This window comes from Cotesia glomerata, unplaced genomic scaffold, assembly GCF_020080835.1.
Source record: "Cotesia glomerata isolate CgM1 unplaced genomic scaffold, MPM_Cglom_v2.3 scaffold_44, whole genome shotgun sequence".
Taxonomy (NCBI): Eukaryota; Metazoa; Arthropoda; class Insecta; order Hymenoptera; family Braconidae; genus Cotesia; species Cotesia glomerata.
Window position 1 is genome coordinate 41,153 of NW_025404061.1, and position 20,464 is coordinate 61,616.

The following is a 20,464-nucleotide window of genomic DNA, read 5'->3' on the forward strand; positions in this document are numbered from 1 at the left end:
GACACTAAAAAGAACGTGGGTACTGAAGGGTTAAAATCAAAACATAAAAACGCAACATTTTTTGCGTTGTTTTTTTTAAGAATTCAATACAGTCGACGCTCTCTGTATTGGACCTCTCTGTATTTGACCGCTCTCTGTATTTGACCACATTCTTCCTCTGTATTTGACGATTTTACACAGCTCTTACTTTAGCGTTAACTGTAGCATCCGTTCGATATCACCAATGACGCAGTATTTTTCTGTCTATTCCTGGAATAGACGTCGGAAGTGGTCCTTTCTATATTGGTTAACTGTAGGACTGTATAATATCTCTTCCACTTACAAATACATGCATAACTGAATCAATTTCATCCATACATGAAATTCTAACATTAGTATATTAGTCAACGCTCTCTGTATTTAACTCACCCGTACAGGACCATTCTCTGTATTTGACTCGTCCTTATCCATAAGAGCTGTGTAAAATCGTCAAATACAGAGGAAGAATATGGTCAAATACAGAGAGCGGTCAAATACAGAGAGGTCCAATACAGAGAGCGTCGACTGTAACGTGTTTGTATACAAAGGATATAAATTAAGTGTAGGAGTAAGCTGATGCTATACTGGTGCTATGATGGTGGTGTATGGTAGGACATAATACATAACAATGTAGGACAATGGAGCACGAGTTCTTGGCTCGTGAGTCTCGGGAGTGATCGGCACGGATCGTAGAATGGAAGCATAACTTTTTTCCAACCAATAGGAAGTGCTGGCTGAAGGACAACAAAGGCGGGAATCCGTTTCCCCTGGTATTCAGCGTATCAGCAGACCCTAGAATGGGAAGTTCCAGGTGGATTAATACAACGAAAACTAAAAAATGGTATAGTAAGTAGAAAAAAATAAAAGAGGGTCCTTCTTCCCTTCAGTACTTACATCATCATCATCATCATCATCTATTAGTGTTTATGTATCTATATATACTCACCAACACTTAGATAAGAACAACAGGCACGTGACTTGGTCCACTACAAGTAAAACTGCAACCCTTAGTGAGTGGAATATTACGTGTAGGAGCTTCACCGGGCTCCGTCGACCGGCAATCGCATCGGGCTTCTGCGTGCCGCTTAACTGTGTCGCTGTTCAGTGTTGTGTCCGTTGCCTGGTACTGGCATTCCTACCGTACACTTTCGAGTTTAGAGTGTAGTATTCTGTTCCAGTCCCGGTGCTTGCTTGTCGGCTGGGAGCTATTGTACTGTTATGTTCCTTCCTACTCAACGCTCAACGCTTCACTTTACTTAACTGGAGAGTTTTGTACTGTAGGTAGTATTATACGGTATGGGTATGGTGTAGTAGTAGTACCAGATAGAGAAGTGGAGTCATACGAAACGAGGGTGGGAGAAAAAGAGATTCGAAGGCTTTGCCGGCGTTGTGCCGCGTCAGTCTTTGGAGCCTGCAAGAATAGTAATGAAATCTTTACTCTTTAAAAAATAACTTAGGTGTTACGTGTTCCGTTGTTTACCTTGTTAAATAATTCATGATTTTGTTTGTTTCAGTTTTATTATTTTATAATTATCAATATCAACAATATTGGTACCGGTGGTGAATTATTGCGACGATTCCTTGAGATTTTTTGAGTGATGGTGAAGGACTCGCTGAAGATTTTGAAACTGACGCCTGTATGATGAAATTTCCTGAGGTGAAGATTATAAATAATGAAATTGTTTATAATATTTTATCCTGCGTATCGATAAAAGTATAAAAAATAAAAGTATAAAGGTGAGTTGATTATGATCAGGGTGAAAAATTAATTGCAACTCCTCTTTGTTTGTAGCTTACGTGCTGGCTATCTTGTTTGTGACGTGTTTTATATTTTGTTGTGCATGTGGATTTGAATTTATATGTGTTGGTAAGGGTATTGGAGTGCAGACCAGATGTTAAGATAAAAATTTTCTCCATATACATGTATATATATATATATATATATATAAGGGGAAATATATGTATATATATATTTTAAATTTTTTCCATGCCATGCATTATATTATGAGTACAAAAAATATATATTATGTTTATAAAAAGAAGGTATAGAAAAAAAGTTGCTTGATAAGTTTATTTTGATCGAGTGTATAAAGAAGAACTAGTTTGTTGTATTTATTTAAATGTTTATTTTATTAGTACGTGTTGTAATAGATTAGCATGATGATAAAGATTTAGAATTTATATTTCAGGGAGATCAGAGGCTTACCGCATCTGTGTATTATAATCTTTTTAAATCTATTGCAGTAGCTCTCGAGATATGTATTCGGTTTTAAACACGTGGCTCCATTTTAAAATCTAAACAAATGTGAATTGATATATAAGCACGCATCTATATATATATATATATATATATATATATATATATATATATATATATATATATATATATATATATATATATATATATATATATATAAACAGTTATTCAGATGACTATATAATCACTTCTCAGCATTAAGATTCGGAAAAATCCGTATGGGTTTTTTTTTCTTCACACTTTACATCATACGTGTGACTAATTTTACGTGACGGCAAGCCTCATATAATGAAATACCTGTATTAAAAAAAGAATCTTTTGACTCATTTTTCCATATTTTAATCTGTTCTAGAAATATGTTTTAAATGTCGGAAGCTAAGGTATTTATAAAACTTTAATAGCCGAGTGTTCTATTTTTTTAATTGTGTTATGATTTATAAATTGCAGATATCTGTTACTCGTCAATTTAGAAACTCAAACTTTAAATATCTTGAATCCAACATGGAAAACTAACAATATTAATCAATGTTGCCTTGGTAATCCACTTGAGGCTAAATATATGCTAATAATAACAAATGTTGTTCAAATACGACCAATAATTCAAATTACATACATAATTGGCTTGTTAAATATTTAATATAAATTATCTGTTAATTCAAATGGATTTATGGCACTATTTTCAAGTGATTGATTGATAGTTTTATTGATATTGATATAACTAACAATAAACAATAAGTTTCTTGCACATATTGCAGTACATAAATATATGGGTGGATGTTGTTAAGGTTGATGTATAACAGGTGTACGTGGAATGATTCATGAAAGATCGAATCGAGGATTGTTTTATGTTATAGACTACTCCAGACAGTCGAAACAACTCATTTGTACGACGTGCGTACTATATAAATCGACGTTGTAATAATATTTAAATGTTTCGGAGTTTATTTATGTATATACTGATGTACTACCGTACATACACGGTATTTATACGAGTGTAGTTTGTATATGCCTAACGTACCGCATGTTTAAGTATAATAGCAGCCGGAATATGTTTTAAGCGATGTCATTATACACTTTTGGTTTTTTTAAGTTTATATTTTTATGATTTTTTTTAGATGACATGATGACATCTTTGATTGAGTAGGTCATTAGTTGTCTTATCGTCAATGGTGTATCTAATCTTCTTCGAAGATTATTTTCTCAGTGACGCTTAATGATAACACTTTCAGTTTAAATGACATCTTATTTTCTTCGCTTATTTTTGTATTTTCACGTCAATAGTTAAATCTTAATAATTTATTTTGCCCTCGGTCTTGAAAGCTTGGGTATTTAAAATTTTTATGGTTTTTAAAAAATTATAATTCTTAAAAGTAATTTAAATTTAATGAAAAACTTAAAGAAGTCATTATTTAATTTTAGATGGAAAATTAAAATTAAAAGAAAAATCTTGATTGATTTTTACTCTTTTCGAATAAAAAATAAAGAATACTCCGAAAATTTAAACGATTTTAACTTTTAGTTCCCTATCCATAATTATTTTTACTCAAATTTTTTTTAGTAGTATACTAGTCACTATTACGGAATGTAAAAATCGCTGTTTAAAAAGTCAAAGTGGCTCTTACAAACTTGGAGAAGCTTACATTGCTATTTAAAAAAATAATTTGTTAAATTTATTTTCTCAATTTTAATTAGTGAAGTTGAGAACTGTTATTTTTTATTCATAAACCTTCTTTTAAGACAAATTTCCTTGTTATATTTTTAATTGAGCTCTAGTTGAAAGTACGCCTGAGTGTGAAAATCATGAATAAATTAACAATTTGTCCGTTTCCTGAAATAGCGCATTGTTATAAATTCACCAATTGAATGCCCGTTGTCATACGTATAAGATCCCGGATATTTTTCTTTTTTTTTTCCCCTAAGTTATGTAATGAAATATTATTCATAGAAATCTGTTGTTGATAAAATACTATAAATAGAAAAAAATATGATAAATGAGCGATCATTAAAAGTTTCTGTCGAAAAATTTGAAAACTACAATAAAAGCAGTCGAAAAAAATGACCTTTCATTTTTAAGTGATTTTCAATAGCGTAGGCCGCGTATGCTTTGTCATAGACGATAACTTTTTCCTAAGCTAGATAATATGAAACTACTTTACCTAGGTGTGTACAATATAATGTATATGTGAGTGAAGTTTGAGTGATTAGTCATTTAAAACACAGCAAGTCTTTACAAAATAGGTGTGACTAATGAAGAAAATGTGTCAGGTTTAGAGCGAAAAAATCGTACAAAGCTTGTTGATAAACAATTATTGTTATCTTTGCATAGAGTTTAAAAATGACTTATCTGCGTTACGTGACATTTGTAAAATAATTTTAATATTTAATACTACTTAGAGCGTTATTATTTTTTTTTCGTTTCCCATTTCGTTTTTTATCATTTCTTTTATATATTATTTGTTTACTGAGGATAAACTTAAGCCATAGTCTGTGTTGCTCTTGAAAGTCGTCTCGACTTGTACGATAAATCCTATTTTTGAAGCACACATAAGTGAGTGCTCCAAGGTTTACCGGTACGGCCAGTTTTCTTCTTGTTGCTTTTTTAGTTTATTTACAAATTCCCCTCAATCTTTTTTTATTATTTATATCATTCTCATGATTTTTATAATCACAATTATTATTAATAGAAAATTTATATTGTTTGTTATAGATAATAAGGGGCGGATATGGCATCAATAATATCTTCATTAATATACATTTATTTTATATTGACAATTTCACAAACGTCTGCAGCACCCGATAACGGTGGCTACTTCTATGGCCCAACTATAACAGATCGTGATCCTTCTGTAAAAAAATGTCGGCACCGCAAAGTATTTGGTATGATACAAGCCATGTGTGCTGATTTAAATCTCAAACAAATTCCCCCAAATCTTCAGTCGAATATTCAGGTTTGTACTAAAAATAATATTTCTTTTTTTTTTTTTAATAAACTATATTTTAATGGCTTTTATAAATAACCACTATTAATATAAATAAAATTTTTGATAGAAAGAAACTTAATAAATTGTTCTTCAAAATTAAAATCTTTCAGCCTCTAGCGAAACAACTTTCTGAATAATTAAATTTAAGTTAACTGTGTAAGAAACTAATAATCCAAAAGATCAAGTAAAGTCTTGTAAGTTTATGAAGTAAATTTAAATGCAAGTTAATATTTAATTTAATCAATACGGAGATTACTCACAGCTCAAGAGGTCACGAGTTAAAGCGTCTTGTAGTTTTACAAATCTGTTCTTAAACACAATACAGTTAATTATTCAATATAAAGCTTAATAATAATTATGTTTACGTTAATGCTTCAGGACCTCGAATTTTCCGGTAATCGATTGAGAGAATTAAATAATGATACACTCCTGCCATACACAAGTTTGTCGTACGTTTATTTTGTGGATAATTTTATCAGTAGTATAGAAGATGGTGCATTTATAAAACTACAAAACCTCCAAGTGTTAGATCTAACGACAAATGCAATAAGTGGGTTCCCAAAAAATGTTTTGTCATTACCTCAACTGAGAAGTTTATATTTGAGTGATAATAAACTTGAGGATAATGCTCTAGAACCAATATCATCATTAGAAGATTCAACTGTTGAGCTGTTGGATTTATCGAAAAATTTATTGACTAAATTACCTCCGGCGCGTGCTTTTACTCAACTAAAAGAGCTCAATGTGTCTGCAAATTCAATATCAACTATAAAAGCTTCTGACGTTAGTGCATTTTGTTCTCTACACACTCTCGACCTTTCGAAGAATCGCCTCACGTTTCATGATTCCTGCGAGTGCTTGGAATTAAATGCGTGGATTAAATTCCGTAAAATAAAAATTTTACCGCAAAAAATTATCTGCGACAGTAGTACCAGCAATACTGATAAATGTTCTGTAACACAGTCACTGGAACAATTGATCTCTAATGAAACGTTAAGAGCATATGATAATTGTAAAAATAATATTGTAATGCACAATCAAATGATCAGGACCCGTACTACGTGGATTGTTGTGTCCTCGTGTTTTATTGTTATAATTATTGCATTAATAGTACTTTTCTTAATATATAAACGTAATGCAAAGCGTAAATTTCGTAATAAGAAAGAATTGGCGGCGTCTCATCAAGTTAATGACGAATTACTTAATATCAATAGTATTAATGACAAAAAATAATTATAATAATAATAATACTATTCTTATGGTGATTATTATTACTATTATTAATTTATAAATTATTTTTGTTTATGTATATTATATATTTTTTGTACAAATTTATCTTATAATTATTTATTCGTAGTTTTAATTTATTTTGTGATGTAATAAAAATGAGTGAGCATTTGTATTTAAAAATAAACGAATATCTATACGTAAATATGTGTATAAACTTATTATATATATGGATATGTACGTACGTACATACATTTGTAACATGATATAAGATTTTAATCAAACGAGACGGAGTTGAATTCAAACTCAGTTATATAAGAGGTATCCATACTATCCGTCCTTTCTACTCATCAAATTCATTATTCTCATTGCAACACCCACTGAAAATAAAACTACCTTTGTATTAATTTTGACAACTGAATTTATTATATTCAGGATTATAAAATAACATGTTGTGTTTTATCTATTTTTTTTTTATTCAACTAAGATAAAATGTACAAAAGTGTTAAAAAATAGAAGTAATTATATCCATCAATACTTTGTTTATTTCATTCCTAAATCTTGCATTATTTTTTAAGTCTGTAATTTTGATGAATTTAATTTATTATTTTAAAAGTTTTTTTTATTATTACCCAATTATATCGATTGTAAGCCATTAACGTAAAGTTTTAATTTTTTGTATATATCATCGGGTAATTTAAACGCAGGGAGTCTACTGAGCATTTGTCTACGAAAATGATTGTATATTCCTTTGCAGGACCGATGAGTTAGATACTGAAAAAAATTTCATTAAATTATTTTAAAATTATAACAGAATTTTATACTAATGGAAGTAGATAATAAATTATGTTACTGTCATATTTGTATGATAAAGTTGGTTAATTTGATTATATTTAATATTTTTTAAAAGGTTTTAACTTGATTTTATGCTTTTGATGGCTTCAGATAGTTTTTGGGAATAATTAATGTAATAAATTAAGTTTTCTGAATTTTATAACTATATTCAATTTTTTAAAGAAAAATATGTATTTATTTTTCATATATTCTATACTGTTATTAAACTTACACCATCCTCGATCAACTGTTTAAAAGTCCCCTCGCTTCCTACTTGGTCAATTTTATCGTTCTTTATCAACCACCAAAATATTCCGATTTCTTCCGACTTCGAGTAGTAATCACCTTTACGACTAAAAAGAAATTGAAACTTTACAGTATTATATTTGATAGATCAATTACATATTTTAAATAAATTAACAAACCCTTTGAAATTCTTAAACTCTTCTATCCTTTTTTGATGATCATCTAACCACTTTGCATGAATTGGGTTAACCAGTTCAGCTTCTGATGAAATGCTAGGATTATTAACACGATCGTCTAAAGTATCAGGGAAATTTGTATCGGAATTAAGTTCAACATTGTTCCGATGTGTCTCTTGTGTATTACACTTAGTTTTATCTGGAGCCTTTTGTTGTTGTAGCTCTTCATTTGTATTTGCTTTCGACTCGATAATTTCATTAGGAACCTTATTTCGTAAATTCTTATTCTTCATTGACTTTTTTTTTCGACGGATTTTATCAGTGTTTGTGTCTTCTGCAGATTCATCATCGGATGTAGGTGGAGAACATAGATATGTCGTTCTATTCATTACAATCATTGTTTTTTTTTTATTTAAATGATCAGATTTATCTAATGGTTCTTCAGATCTTTCTGGTTGATCCTCGCTATCGTCAGTCAGATCAACATCACTTGTAGAACTTAAGGTGACTGACCGCGCTATTTTCCTTCTTTTATTAGTTTTATGTGAATCCTCACCACTTTCACTGCTGGATGAATCCACTCCATCATTCCACTGTCTTTTTGCACTATTATGACTTTCGTACCTCCTTATGGATTCATCATGGGAATTGGCTACAATGTCATCGTTATCATCATTCCACTGTGTTTTTGCTCTATTGTGACTTTCGTACCTTCTTATGGTCTCATCATCAGAATTGGGTACAATGTCATCGTTATCATCACTTTGAAAAGTTTCATTCACTAGTGAATGTGATGGAGATTGTCTTCTACCCACTTCTTCGACAGTTTCTCTGAAATAAAAAAAAAATTGATTGTTTATCGGCTCTAGATATACAGTTTGTATTAACATTACGTCTATCACATTATGGTATTGAGAATGTTCATTATTTTTATCTAAATTTATTGTTTATTTTGTTATTGAAATGTTCATTGTTATTATTTCTGTACGTATACTACATGAAAAAAAAAAAAAAAAAATGTATTATTTATAACTTGAATGGCCGCAAGGGGCTTAGACTCTATAGCCAATAAATAAAAATAATAATTAACAAACTCTGTTGAATAATACAATAATATTCAAAAATAAATTTGAATCTACTAAAAATTTATGTATCAAATATACCTCATCGCAGTTAAATTTCTGTCACTTGTTTCATCAATTACTTCCTCATCAGTCTCTTCGTCAGTTACTTCACTTTCCATATGTAAGAGATCAGGTGATTCTTCTAGGCATTTATCTTCAAAAAACATGCTACTCCTGAAATTTTGAAAAGAATTAATTAATAAGTCGAAAATACAACTTAAGAATTAAATAAACCAAGCTTATGTTTTGATTGCTAATTTTATTCATACGTCTGGTCATTGAAAATATCTCCCTCGGAAGCCATGGTTGTTATACTAAAGAACAGACTTATAAATTAAATAACACAGAAGAATCATAATAATTAAACACAAATTTTAATAAGAAACAAATTATTTATATTCTATATAAATGACTTCATTACCTCAAATCATCGCAGGAGTTGTTTTTGTTATTGTTATTTTCGGTTATACTTTCAAGAATATATTTTAAACTAAAAAACAGAATTTTAAATAAAAAACCATTTGACAAGAAATTTAATTAAGTCATTAAGTTGATTACCAGTAATTTTGTGCATCGACCAGCGAATCATTCTCTATACTGTCTAGGATATATTTAAGAGTGTAACAAATGTCTGTGTTGACAATTGTCATTGCTTCAGGATTAAATTTATCTGGTAATGAAACTTTGCCACCATGTTGCTGTAATTGAAATATTTTTATAATGAATTTATAATTTGTTTATGAAGAATTACTATTGTTTACATTTCGAATTACTAACCTCTATTTTGCGCGCGAGTTCAAAATAATAACGATGGTCAAAACCTATCAAGTTGAATAGTATTGATTTTTTATTTGAGGTAAATAATTTATCTGTCATTTTTCATTTAAAGTATTTACAAGTCAATCATTAAAAACTTAAATTAATAATTAAAATAAACGCTTATAAACAGACAAACACCATAATTTTAAAAACAAAACTATTTTATATTCGACAATAACTAACAATAGTAAATATGTTTTAAGGACATCTGTATGTGAATGTAGAAGTTTGTTACGACAGCAAAGAACTATGATAACTTATCGAGTACACTCTGTAAGGTAAGAGCCCCAGTAGTCGCTCATGTATATACCAGTAAATGCTCACTCCGCATGTATTTGTATGTCTCATGTCTATATTCACAAATATAGATGTACAAATACATGGAGTGAGCATGTACTCGTACATGAGCAGCTACTGGGGCTTTTACCTTACTCTAAAATTCTAAAATATGATTAATATTACCTGTGCGTAAATTTTTTCTTAACTTTATTAACACAAGTGGAAAAAATAACTTTATTAATACTTGTGGATTGCAATAGAATCATTGATATACCTCAAGCTCATTAAAATCTTCATATGATTCCTTATCAAAACCAACTCTCATCATTATATCAAGTCTGGAATCAGTCATTACATTTTTTCTCTTTTTTTTTTTATTTAATAATAATTTAAATTTTTAATGTTAATCTTAAATGTTCGTTGTTCATATCATAATTCGAAATGCATAGTCGAAAAATAAAGTATTCGTATTTTACATAAATTTTATTTTTATTATTTAATCTCTAACTTTACATTTTATCAATATTAACTACCTTCCTTGTTTTATTTATAAATAAATCCTAAATTTAAATCACTTGATTATTTACAATAATTCACAACTCGGCCATGTCCAACAAGGCATTGAGGGAAGTTGGTATCCAATTAGACGCCTTCTGGTTAACGAAAAGGACATTACCGTCAATGTAAGCCTGGACATTTCCAACTTTATATACTTGCTTAGCCTCGCGATATCGATTCGCCAAAGGCATAAAGACAATATCTCGTTCAGCGCATCTTTTCTGCACAAGATCCTTGAAGCCTTGAGGAATTTGCGAGGCAGTCCGTACAGCTTCTGCGAGTCTCTGTTGAAATAATAAAATTAAAAATTAAAATAAATAATAATAAAAATTAATTCATAAAGATAAAAGTAGTAAAACTTACATCAATTCGGGGTTGAGCTGAAGCCGGAATCTGAGGAGCTGGCTGGGTCCTTTCAAGACTCATCAGGTAGGAAACATACTCAGCAGAGCCTGGCTGAAGTCCCTGAGTATTAGAAACAGCACGATTCATCATATCCAGGGCTTTCTTGAAGTTGTCCTTGATAACAGGCTCGGCCAGAAGCTTGTCATTGAGCATCTTCTTCCAGCCGAGGTACCACTGGGTGATCTGGTCGTAATTAGGCGAATGATTGAGCCAAGCTGCCAAAACGTGAAGCCATTTGGGAAAGAAACACTTGTTCAGCAGTCCAGCCATCGTATGAACTGGCAGCAAGCCCACCCAGTCGTAGACCCAGTTCCAGTTGTCCAGATGCTGGGAGAGTGGATTAATAATAAACTCAGACATTGTGATTTCCAGTTTTGGCATGATGTTTTTGATGAGGAAAGCCTCCATATCACCTTTGGGAAAGACCTGAGACCAAGGCTCCAACATGAGTCTCGCGGTTCTGTCTGACGGATGCCAGCTTCCCAGCGCAGAGCCGAGTTTTCGTCTGATTGTCGGGTAAATCTCAGTATTCATGTTATCTCCCAACAAGGGCAGCCATGGGTGGATCCACATGTGAATGGGGACTGTGTCAGTCCTTGGATCCCACTCAGTCACCTCAGCAGTAAGTTTCTGCAGGACTGTCATCGCCAAGCCGTCCATGATGAACTTGGGGATGAAGGGCATCCAGTTCTCGAAGAGCTCAATCAACGGGTCTGGCTGTCGACAAGCCCACTGCTCAATAGCTCTGCGAACTGGAGGCATCCAGGCGTTCCAAATCAGCTGATCATACGGCGTGGTTGATGTTCTGGCTTCTATCAGGTTGTTTCCGATGCTCAGGATGTCTTTCCACTGCCTTACCGAGTCGAGGTGATGCATTGGTTCCGCCAGAGGATTCCACCTCGCCATCGAGCTTGCTAGTTTCGGAGTGACGAGACTGCTGGCCAGCTCCCCGAGCTCGTACGTCTTGTAGTCATTATAATACTGGTCCTGTAGTTTTCTGAAAGCTTCAGCAGTCTCATCGAGACTCATATCATTGTTATTGATCATCAAATTGTCAATAATTTTCACGACGGTGTCAAGAGTATTGATCAGCTGATCATGTTGCTCGATAACATTCTCCATGTTCTTCTGCTCGGCTTCGAGAGCCACCACTCTGTCGCTTAGATACCGAGTTTTTCTGTCATTTTGGATTATATTTTGCTCACACATGTCGACGATCAAGTTCAAATTATGCTGGAGTTCTGGAAGTGCGAAATTAGTCAGAGATTTTTTGTCAAATTCAGCAGCAGAATCATCAGGCCGGTGTTGACCGGCTATGGCATGGTACCCGCTGAGTACCCTCTGTTCTGGACCCGTCATGTCGATGACTTTGACACGACTCATGTCACTGGTGGAAGTCTTGACATTCGGCCTGAGCTTCCCATCCTCGAGAACTTGATCGACGCTTTTGTACGAGTACTTGGTCTTCTTCTTCGTGACTCCATCAGTCTTGCGCCACTGCGACAGCTTGGCTTTGAACTCCTTGGTCTTCTCAACATCCTCGTCTTTTTTTTCCTGCGGAACCTTGGCGAGCTTCTCAGGACCGTAGGCACCAATCGCACCACGTCCACGTCTTACTTGAGCTTCCACGGGAGCGCTTATACCCTGGAGGGATTTTCCCAAACCTTTACCGGGCTCGAAGCCCATTTGGAGCAGCAGCTTCGCTCCAATCCCCTTGGTGTGCACTTCCCAGTTTCCAACTCCAATTCTCATCAGTGAGGGATTAACTGGAGCACGTTTCTTCCTGAGCCCGGCGATTCCACCTACTGCTTCGGCATTCATAGAAAATGATGGCCTCGAGGGTGCTTCTTCTTTCTCGGAATCACTGGACGTGTTTGACACATCCTGATCCTCGTCATCTTCGTCATCATTCTTGTCTTTCTCCTTTTTTTTGTCTTTATCTTTGGACTTTCCCGCTTGTTGGATTCCTCCAGCTACGAAACTAACCGGGGCTGTGTAATTCTTAGGTCCTTTATTAAATCCTCTTGGAGGATCTCTTGATGGGGCTTCCTCTTCTTCACTGTCATCTGCCCACATTCCTAAAATTATATGATTTATTAATTTATGTCATTGAAAATTATAAATACACTTTTAATAAATAATTTTTTTTTGTCAGTAATACTTATATTTTTGTAAGTAATAAATAATAAATAAATAGAATTACATACCAAGCATTTGTTGCTCCTTTGTAAATTTTCTCCTGGGCCGATTGGAGTGAAATTCATTTTCATCATCAGACATTTTTATTTATTTGTGACAAAACAATTAATTTATTTAAACTTGAAGAACATCAACAAACGTTTTAAAATTAATATTGATTAATTTATTAAAACTTGAAGAACGTCAACAGACATTTTAAAATTAATGTTGGTGATAGGTTATATTTGCGAAGACTGACCGTCACGGAGGCTAGATATAGATATAGATAAACTTTAAAATTTCTTGCGTTACGAATTAAGTTTCTGTGACATCTTTCGGTTCACTTTGCAACTAAACTTTTTTTCTTGCGAATACTCATCTCATGATAAAAATACTCGTGGTCAATCAGCTGTTTCTATTGAAATAAAAACTGTTCCAAATTATGTAATTTTTTTATTTATAATTTAAATATTGTGGTTAGTAGTAAATAAAAACAATTATAATATACTAATTAAACTTATTCAAATATCGGAGTAATTATCATCAGGTGAATTTACAGTTATTCCAATTATATTGTCATGTACTAATTATATTTATCTGTTTATATCAATAATGTATTTTTTAATTCAGAGACATGGGCGGACATGGACATCATCATGGTCCTCCACCAGACCCGTACAGAATTCCAAATGCTAGCGAGTATGACACCATCTCACATCCAGAACTGATTAGATTTCAGCAGCGTCTAGCTAAACATGGCCTGAAAGATCCTTGGATCCGGAATTACAACTGGAGGTTCGATAAAAAATACGGTACCAAGATGACTCGATTGGGATCGTTGGTGTTTTGTGGAGTTCCATTAGGAGTTGGTATGTTCATCGCCACTCTTGGTATTGAAAAAGCTTTCGGTATCGACTGGCACGCACACCATCATGCACACGAAGAAGGTCACGGTGAAGCTCACCACTGAGCTGTCAAACGTGTATAAAGTAAAATATTTAAATAAAAAGTGATTCAACTGTATTGTTGATGGTGGTGTAGTTGATAGGTATGTAAATGTTAAAATAAATCGATAAATGGTTGTAACATTTCAATAACGTACTTTTATTTATTGCTTTTCTACATGAGAAACCGTTCGTCGATCAGAGTCTTACGTGAAATACTTTCGCTTTGATTGAATTTAGCAAGTAGCGTCAGTAATTGGGATAAAAATATTGTAAAAATTGCCGATAGAATGTAATTATGCCCCAGGACCAGGGTAAATAAAAATGTTGACAGTTCAAATGTTGCCAATACCCACTCGTTGCCGTGGAAAATGATTGTATCAAAAGAATAGTTATTATCTGGAACAATGATGAGAGTTATTGATTATTTATTCAATCAATTTAATAGTTAATTTCATTGTTACTCACCTATATAAAAAACAGTCTTGTCAGTAGTGTCTACTAGTTCAATATCACATAATTTTTCTAAAAAGCATCTTTCTTTGACAATGTAATTAATATTAACATAACAATGCTCCAAGAAACCACATAGAAATTTACGTAATTTCAAATGCGTTTTACAACGTTCATTCCACATAGATAATTTTGAAAAGTGACGTCGTGAAAAATTTCTTGCATTCTAAAATAAAATTTACAAAAAATTTCATTACTATATTTATAAGTATTGATTTATATAGTTCAAGCTTTCAAATAATTAATTTACCGAATTAATTGATCCCAATAAAGCATTATAAAAAACTCTAAATTTTCTAGAAATACAAACAACAAAAGTCTGTTCAGTCGTGCCAGGTATGAGGCCTCTGTGAGCACATAAATTATTTTCTTCTCTCTGTAAATCGCTTATTAGACTCATCAGATCTGTGTCAGCAAATCCATGGACAGATCTCAATTAACAAAAAAAAAATGTCAATCTCATGGTTATTAATATTTATATTAGAAATTGTTACCTGCCATGGATGTAATATCCATAATAATCATCAGTAAAAATCAACAAACTGATATTAGCGACCGAACACAAATCAACAAACCCCTGCAAACTATTCTTAACGTATTTTTCATACAAATTCACTAACATTAATTGAAATAAATAAACAACAACATATATTATTACTCCTACAGCATACTGCAATGTAAAATTATCGTCCACAAGTTTATTTTCAGTCATAGTCATGTCTGGTACTGCTAGACCCAACATCTTCAGTCCAATCACCTGGAAAAATAAATTATTTATTAAAATAATTCAATTTTCATATTTAAACGATGTACAATTAATTTTTCAGACCTCAAGTATAAAAATTGTTGAAAATATTTGAAAAGACACGCTGGTTTTTCTTTTAGTTTTAATGCGCAACCATTGACTAATAACGAAGTAAATTCTCCATACACTCACTAACCATTTGTCATTTGAGATATTTTCAGTATCGTTTTCTTTTAGAAGGATTTTATTGCCTTCTGACGATTCTTCTGACGAATTACTATGATTTATTGATTGCTGACTTGGAGAACTGGCATTGGAATTATTAATATTATTATTAGTATTATTTAAACTTGACTTCGATGAATTTTTAGTGCGCGATTCAACAAGTTCGGATATCGTTTGAGAATGCTCATTGTAAAATTTTTTTCTGTAAGATTTCCTTAATGACGTATGTGGAGAGTCGTAACTAGCTGGGGATAAAACACGTCGTGATTGTTCCCAATCAACAAAAAAAATGTTTACATTTCTATGACGGTATATTAAATATAATACCCCGATTACCTGAAACAAAAATTGTCACCAATAGTTGATAATAATTCTTAATTCAAACTAGTTAATTCTAATTGACTTACTTTTCCACCAAACGCAACAACTGTTGATATCTTAATAATCAATTCAAAATAATCATCCGGAAGTAAAATATGTAATACTGTTTGTCCTTTATAGAAAATAAAATAATAAATACACGAAGCTGTCGATACAAATAATAAAGCATTCCCTATCGCTTCAAATAAATTAATAAAAAATAAAAGTAACGTCGATACATTGATTAATGAATAACAATTTTTTTTACAATATCTCCAGGTTTTTAGGCCAGCGTGGATTAATGCTAAACTCGAAAAAATTCCAATTGCAATCTGAAAAAAATTTTTTACCAGTATTTTATCAAAAGTTATAAAATTAATTTTAAAGTTAAAAATAAAATTTAATACTTCAATAGCTCCTTTAAATTCTTTTTCAGCTAAAGTAAAACTAATTTTATATTCAACAGTCAGCTCGGTATTTTGAATCACATCTTGATGAGTCGCCTCTCCGTATTCGATGATAATCAAAGGAGGAAATATCTTCCCTGGTACATTTCTTCCTTGCATTTTAACCCTGTAGTTAATTAAAATTAAAGTATTTTATAATTTATAAAATATTATAAATTCATGATACAAATAAACTTACTGCACAGTCATTGATTTAAGGTAACGTATCGCAGAAGGTTCGGGTGCTCGTAAAAAAGTTGAATTTCCTGAACTAGTAACTGCAAAGCCAGTTACACTGTCTACAGTAAAAAATTTTCTCGATAATTGCCACTGAGATATGTCGTTGTTTACATTAGATTGTATATTTTTTATTAAAACCGCTAATTCATACAAATATTTTTTTTTAGCTTCAGTATCGTAGTACGTTAAATAAGGAGTCAAGATTTCGATATTCGAGTTTAGCAACTCTTTTGCATTTATTTTACATTCCTTAATGGCATTAATACCGAAGCGAATATTTTCGAAGAAAGAACATGAAGGATTCCACTGACTTGTTGACTTGAATTGGCCATTAAGTGAAAACGTTGATGCAGCAAAGTTCATTTTACTAAACTAAAAATTTTTAAATATTTAAACTTGACTTTAAAATAAAATATTAAAAACAATAGAAACACTTACGGTATGGTTGCGTAGTAAAGTAAAAGTTAATGGTATACTTTTACGGTTCAAAATTTTGTTATTTTCATTTTTAGGATAAAAAAGTCTTGTAGAATTAGTTAAATTTTTGTCGAAAAACAATTTACAGGGAAAACTGTCAAATTGAAGAGTAAGAAGACAAATATTAGAAAGATGTTCGCAAGCATCATTATTTTTTTTCTGAAATAATGATAAAAAATTAATTATCGTATTCTATAAAATCAGATAAGCAAGTTTGAATATAACTTACTTGACATAATTGATGAGCTACAGGTAACTCAGTCCTCAAGTAATAGCTGTCAATCACTTGTCTTTGGTATTTAATTAAATAACTTTCTTTAATATTAATCCACGCCGTTAAATTATTTTGCAGGCAGTATTTTAAAATTCTCTCGTGCAAAATTGTTAAAGAAAATATTTTTTCATAATTTTTTGTAAATATTATTGAACAAGGAAGACACTTACTGTTATCGCTTGAAAGAAACGAATTTTCCGGGCATGGAAGACACATTAAAGTGTCGAGTAATGTTCCATTGTGATGCCGTTCAACTAAAAATTAATTCTTATTAGTAAAAAAACATTGTTTGAGATTGTAAGATTGTATATAAATCAAAATTACTTTTAATTTGATTGCTAGAACAGTGACAAGTGTTATTTTGACAAGAGATGCAGTCGGTTTCATCAGAAGTAAGAATTGTCGAATATTGGCACCTTTCACAGGACACAGTACCATCTTCTGAAGTAATTTGCTTACCATTTTTTTCACAAATACACTCTAAATCTATTAAGTATAAAAAATTCCATTATATCGGAATATTTATATTATTAAAAATTTTAATAATAAAAAAATTCTTACGATTTTCAGACGATATCAAATTACTGGGACATTTTTGACACGTAAAATTGTGAGGGATAAACAGTTCATTGCGGCTACACTCTTGGGGATTCGAATATTCAAATATAAAATCATCAGAGTCACTCATAACATAATTAATTAAGTATAAAAGTATAAAAAAACATGTTAAGTACTCGTCCATTGTTTGGCAGTATGAAAGTGAGTGTTGGAGAAAACAATAAATAATATGCACTGTGTGTGTTTGTTTGTTGTCATATAAGGTGGATACGTATCCTAGCAACCAATTACTGCGGAAAAGTTCTGAGAAAATTAAGGATACGTTGCAGTAACAAACTTTATTTGAATGATGTAATTGTTATTTATTGATTTATATTTTTATAAATTAAAAAATTCTTTTTAAGCTAAAATTTGATAGAATCTGACTCTCTTTAATCTCATTCATTTTAATTTCAATACGTGAAGTTTACTTTTAATTTTTATTTACACTTTTTATGAAAAAAAAATTTCCAAAAACACTTTAGTTAAGCACATATAAAAATTTTAACTTTTTTTTGCTTATTATTGAAGTATATCAATTTATAAAATGAAAATTTTCCATGATACTGAAACTAGCAGACATCTAACTATTCTTGAAATTTTTATAACAAATCAATTGTTGAAAAAAAAAATATTTTTTCAATTTCGTACTCATAATTGATTAAAATTTCTACATGTGGAATTACTTGTTAAATTTTTTCGTCATAATTTAATTGTTATAAAAATCTGAAAAGTTATTTCATGTCTGTTAAATTCAGTATCACAATTGTTTTTGATTTTAAATACCAATAGAGGTCTATAATTTTTTTCCGTAAGTGAATCAGTGTTTTGAAGATAAAAAAAATGAGATGATCTTCATAATTTAATAATCTAAATCTTATAATATATTATAAAATTGAGATTTGTCTGAAAAGTAATTTTTTTTTTTCTAAAAAATTTTTACTCAGTTTTTAATACTCGCGCGATACATGCTGATAGTGCTTAAAATTAGTTTGAATTTTTCACACGTGTCGCTAGTTGTTAGTCATATTTAAAAATTTAATCATTCGATGTGCCGCCTTGATTTTGAGTCGACAGTTTCCAGACAATTCTAACCTAGACATCTTCATGTATCTTAAATTTTGACGTGTATATGTGTGTGACTTGATAAAAAATCACCTTTATTATACCTCATAAATGAATAGAGTTTTAAATATTCATGCAAACGTGGGCTGCATAATAATAACTAGCAACAAATTAAACCAATTACAATTACAACTCGTTAAACGTGAAATACCTCGTCAACACGAAACATAAAAGCAATAAACATAAAGCTGTCATGATATATTAACTGTTATTTATTAAATGTTCATAATTTTTGAAGATAATAATAATTGTTAAAATAATAAAAAAAAAAAAAAATTAAAAATAAAATGAATGCGAATAATAGCATCGAGATTGAGCAACTTGAAGCATCAGTTCGCAATGTCATCGAGCAAAGATCCTTACGGTGGATATTTGTTGGTGGAAAAGGAGGTGTTGGTAAAACCACATGCAGGTATTTACATATTTTCATTAATCTTCAAATTTATTCATAATAGTTAATTTAATTATTAACTTTAACACAATGATAAAATAGTTCTATATAATTAATACATAATTACGATAACATATTTTTTAGCTGTTCTCTGGCTGTACAATTGTCAAAAGTACGTGAAAATGTGTTAATTATCTCAACCGATCCAGCTCACAACATTTCCGATGCTTTCGATCAGAAATTCAGCAAAGTTCCTACAAAAGTTAAAGGCTTCGACAATTTATTTGCTATGGAGATAGATCCCAATGTTGGAATGACGGAATTACCAGAAGAGTACTTTGAAAATGAAAATGGTTTGTGTTCATTTTATATATCTGGACACTTCTAGTTATTAAATAAAAAACAATAAATTTATTTTATCAACTGATTACAGTAATGGGTAGTGAAGCGATGCGATTAAGTCGTAGTGTTATGCAAGAAATCGTAGGTGCATTCCCTGGTATTGATGAAGCGATGAGTTATGCTGAAGTTATGAAGTAATTAATATTTTTTATTTTAATTTCATGTATGATTGATAAAAATGATATTAAGTCATTTACTTTGTTTACAGACTCGTAAAAGGAATGAATTTTTCAGTGGTTGTTTTTGATACAGCGCCTACTGGTCACACACTTCGTCTTTTGTCGTTTCCACAAGTTGTTGAAAAAGGATTAGGCAAACTGATGCGTTTGAAAATGAAAATAAGTCCTTTCATATCACAGGTTATTATTTTTTTTCGACTTAAAATTAATTTTTTTCGTCAGAGAGATTCATAAATTCTAATCTTACAGATAAGTTCGTTATTGGGAATGTCAGAGTTTAATGTCGATAGTTTTTCAAATAAAATGGAAGAAATGCTTGCAGTGATTAGACAAGTGAATGAACAGTTTAAAGATCCTGATCAGACGACATTTGTTTGTGTCTGTATAGCTGAATTTCTATCACTTTATGAAACAGAGAGGCTTGTCCAGGAATTAACCAAATGC

The 20,464-nt window shown here is 31.3% G+C and overlaps 6 protein-coding genes and 1 long non-coding RNA gene across 9 annotated transcripts; 3 read left to right on the forward strand and 4 right to left on the reverse strand.

The window, feature by feature from the left end:
* Nucleotides 1-689: 689 nt before the first annotated feature.
* On the reverse strand, nt 690-1,634 carry LOC123274585. Its single transcript, XR_006511529.1, has 3 exons — nt 1,499-1,634; nt 965-1,429; nt 690-810 (listed from the first exon to the last, which is right to left on the reverse strand). It is a non-coding gene; the product is annotated as an uncharacterized LOC123274585 (long non-coding RNA).
* LOC123274584 (leucine-rich repeat and fibronectin type-III domain-containing protein 3) lies at nt 1,592-7,018 on the forward strand. 2 transcript variants are annotated; one of them, XM_044742269.1, is made up of 3 exons: nt 1,592-1,755; nt 4,983-5,223; nt 5,635-7,018. In XM_044742269.1, the coding sequence occupies exons 2-3, from the start codon at nt 4,999-5,001 to the stop codon at nt 6,487-6,489; spliced, it is 1,080 nt and encodes a 359-aa protein (XP_044598204.1). In that variant the 5' UTR covers nt 1,592-1,755; nt 4,983-4,998; the 3' UTR covers nt 6,490-7,018. The 2 variants fall into 2 exon arrangements, with proteins under 2 accessions (XP_044598204.1, XP_044598206.1); XM_044742271.1 differs by lacking the exon at nt 1,592-1,755 and adding an exon at nt 4,689-4,845.
* On the reverse strand, nt 6,989-9,829 carry LOC123274581 (protein PFC0760c-like). Of its 2 annotated transcripts, XM_044742266.1 has the most exons (9): nt 9,641-9,829; nt 9,422-9,561; nt 9,285-9,353; nt 9,133-9,177; nt 8,903-9,037; nt 8,451-8,570; nt 7,743-8,363; nt 7,550-7,670; nt 6,989-7,257 (listed from the first exon to the last, which is right to left on the reverse strand). In XM_044742266.1, exons 1-9 carry the CDS (start codon nt 9,737-9,739, stop codon nt 7,120-7,122), a joined length of 1,488 nt encoding a protein of 495 aa, XP_044598201.1. In that variant the 5' UTR covers nt 9,740-9,829; the 3' UTR covers nt 6,989-7,119. The 2 variants fall into 2 exon arrangements, with proteins under 2 accessions (XP_044598201.1, XP_044598200.1); XM_044742265.1 differs by having other exon boundaries at nt 7,743-8,570; nt 9,641-9,828.
* A 697-nt stretch (nt 9,830-10,526) lies between these two features.
* LOC123274576 (tuftelin-interacting protein 11) lies at nt 10,527-13,351 on the reverse strand. Its single transcript, XM_044742260.1, has 3 exons — nt 13,132-13,351; nt 10,883-13,002; nt 10,527-10,803 (listed from the first exon to the last, which is right to left on the reverse strand). The coding sequence occupies exons 1-3, from the start codon at nt 13,202-13,204 to the stop codon at nt 10,555-10,557; spliced, it is 2,442 nt and encodes an 813-aa protein (XP_044598195.1). The 5' UTR covers nt 13,205-13,351; the 3' UTR covers nt 10,527-10,554.
* A 159-nt stretch (nt 13,352-13,510) lies between these two features.
* Nucleotides 13,511-14,196, forward strand: LOC123274577 (NADH dehydrogenase [ubiquinone] 1 beta subcomplex subunit 3). Its single transcript, XM_044742261.1, has 2 exons — nt 13,511-13,649; nt 13,733-14,196. The coding sequence occupies exon 2, from the start codon at nt 13,737-13,739 to the stop codon at nt 14,070-14,072; it is 336 nt and encodes a 111-aa protein (XP_044598196.1). The 5' UTR covers nt 13,511-13,649; nt 13,733-13,736; the 3' UTR covers nt 14,073-14,196.
* Nucleotides 14,197-14,209: 13 nt separating this feature from the next.
* LOC123274575 (meckelin) lies at nt 14,210-18,190 on the reverse strand. The gene is made up of 12 exons (XM_044742259.1): nt 17,888-18,190; nt 17,651-17,812; nt 17,282-17,580; nt 17,014-17,211; nt 16,535-16,947; nt 16,297-16,462; nt 15,937-16,221; nt 15,389-15,865; nt 15,054-15,316; nt 14,810-14,990; nt 14,515-14,725; nt 14,210-14,445 (listed from the first exon to the last, which is right to left on the reverse strand). Exons 1-12 carry the CDS (start codon nt 18,066-18,068, stop codon nt 14,222-14,224), a joined length of 3,060 nt encoding a protein of 1,019 aa, XP_044598194.1. The 5' UTR covers nt 18,069-18,190; the 3' UTR covers nt 14,210-14,221.
* A 795-nt stretch (nt 18,191-18,985) lies between these two features.
* LOC123274578 (ATPase ASNA1 homolog) lies at nt 18,986-20,464 on the forward strand (the record flags this gene model as incomplete). Its single annotated transcript, XM_044742262.1, is given in 5 exon segments — nt 18,986-19,460; nt 19,584-19,792; nt 19,873-19,975; nt 20,050-20,200; nt 20,270-20,464. Coding segments are annotated over 5 exon segments (783 nt in total), but the record flags the coding sequence as incomplete, so codon positions are not given.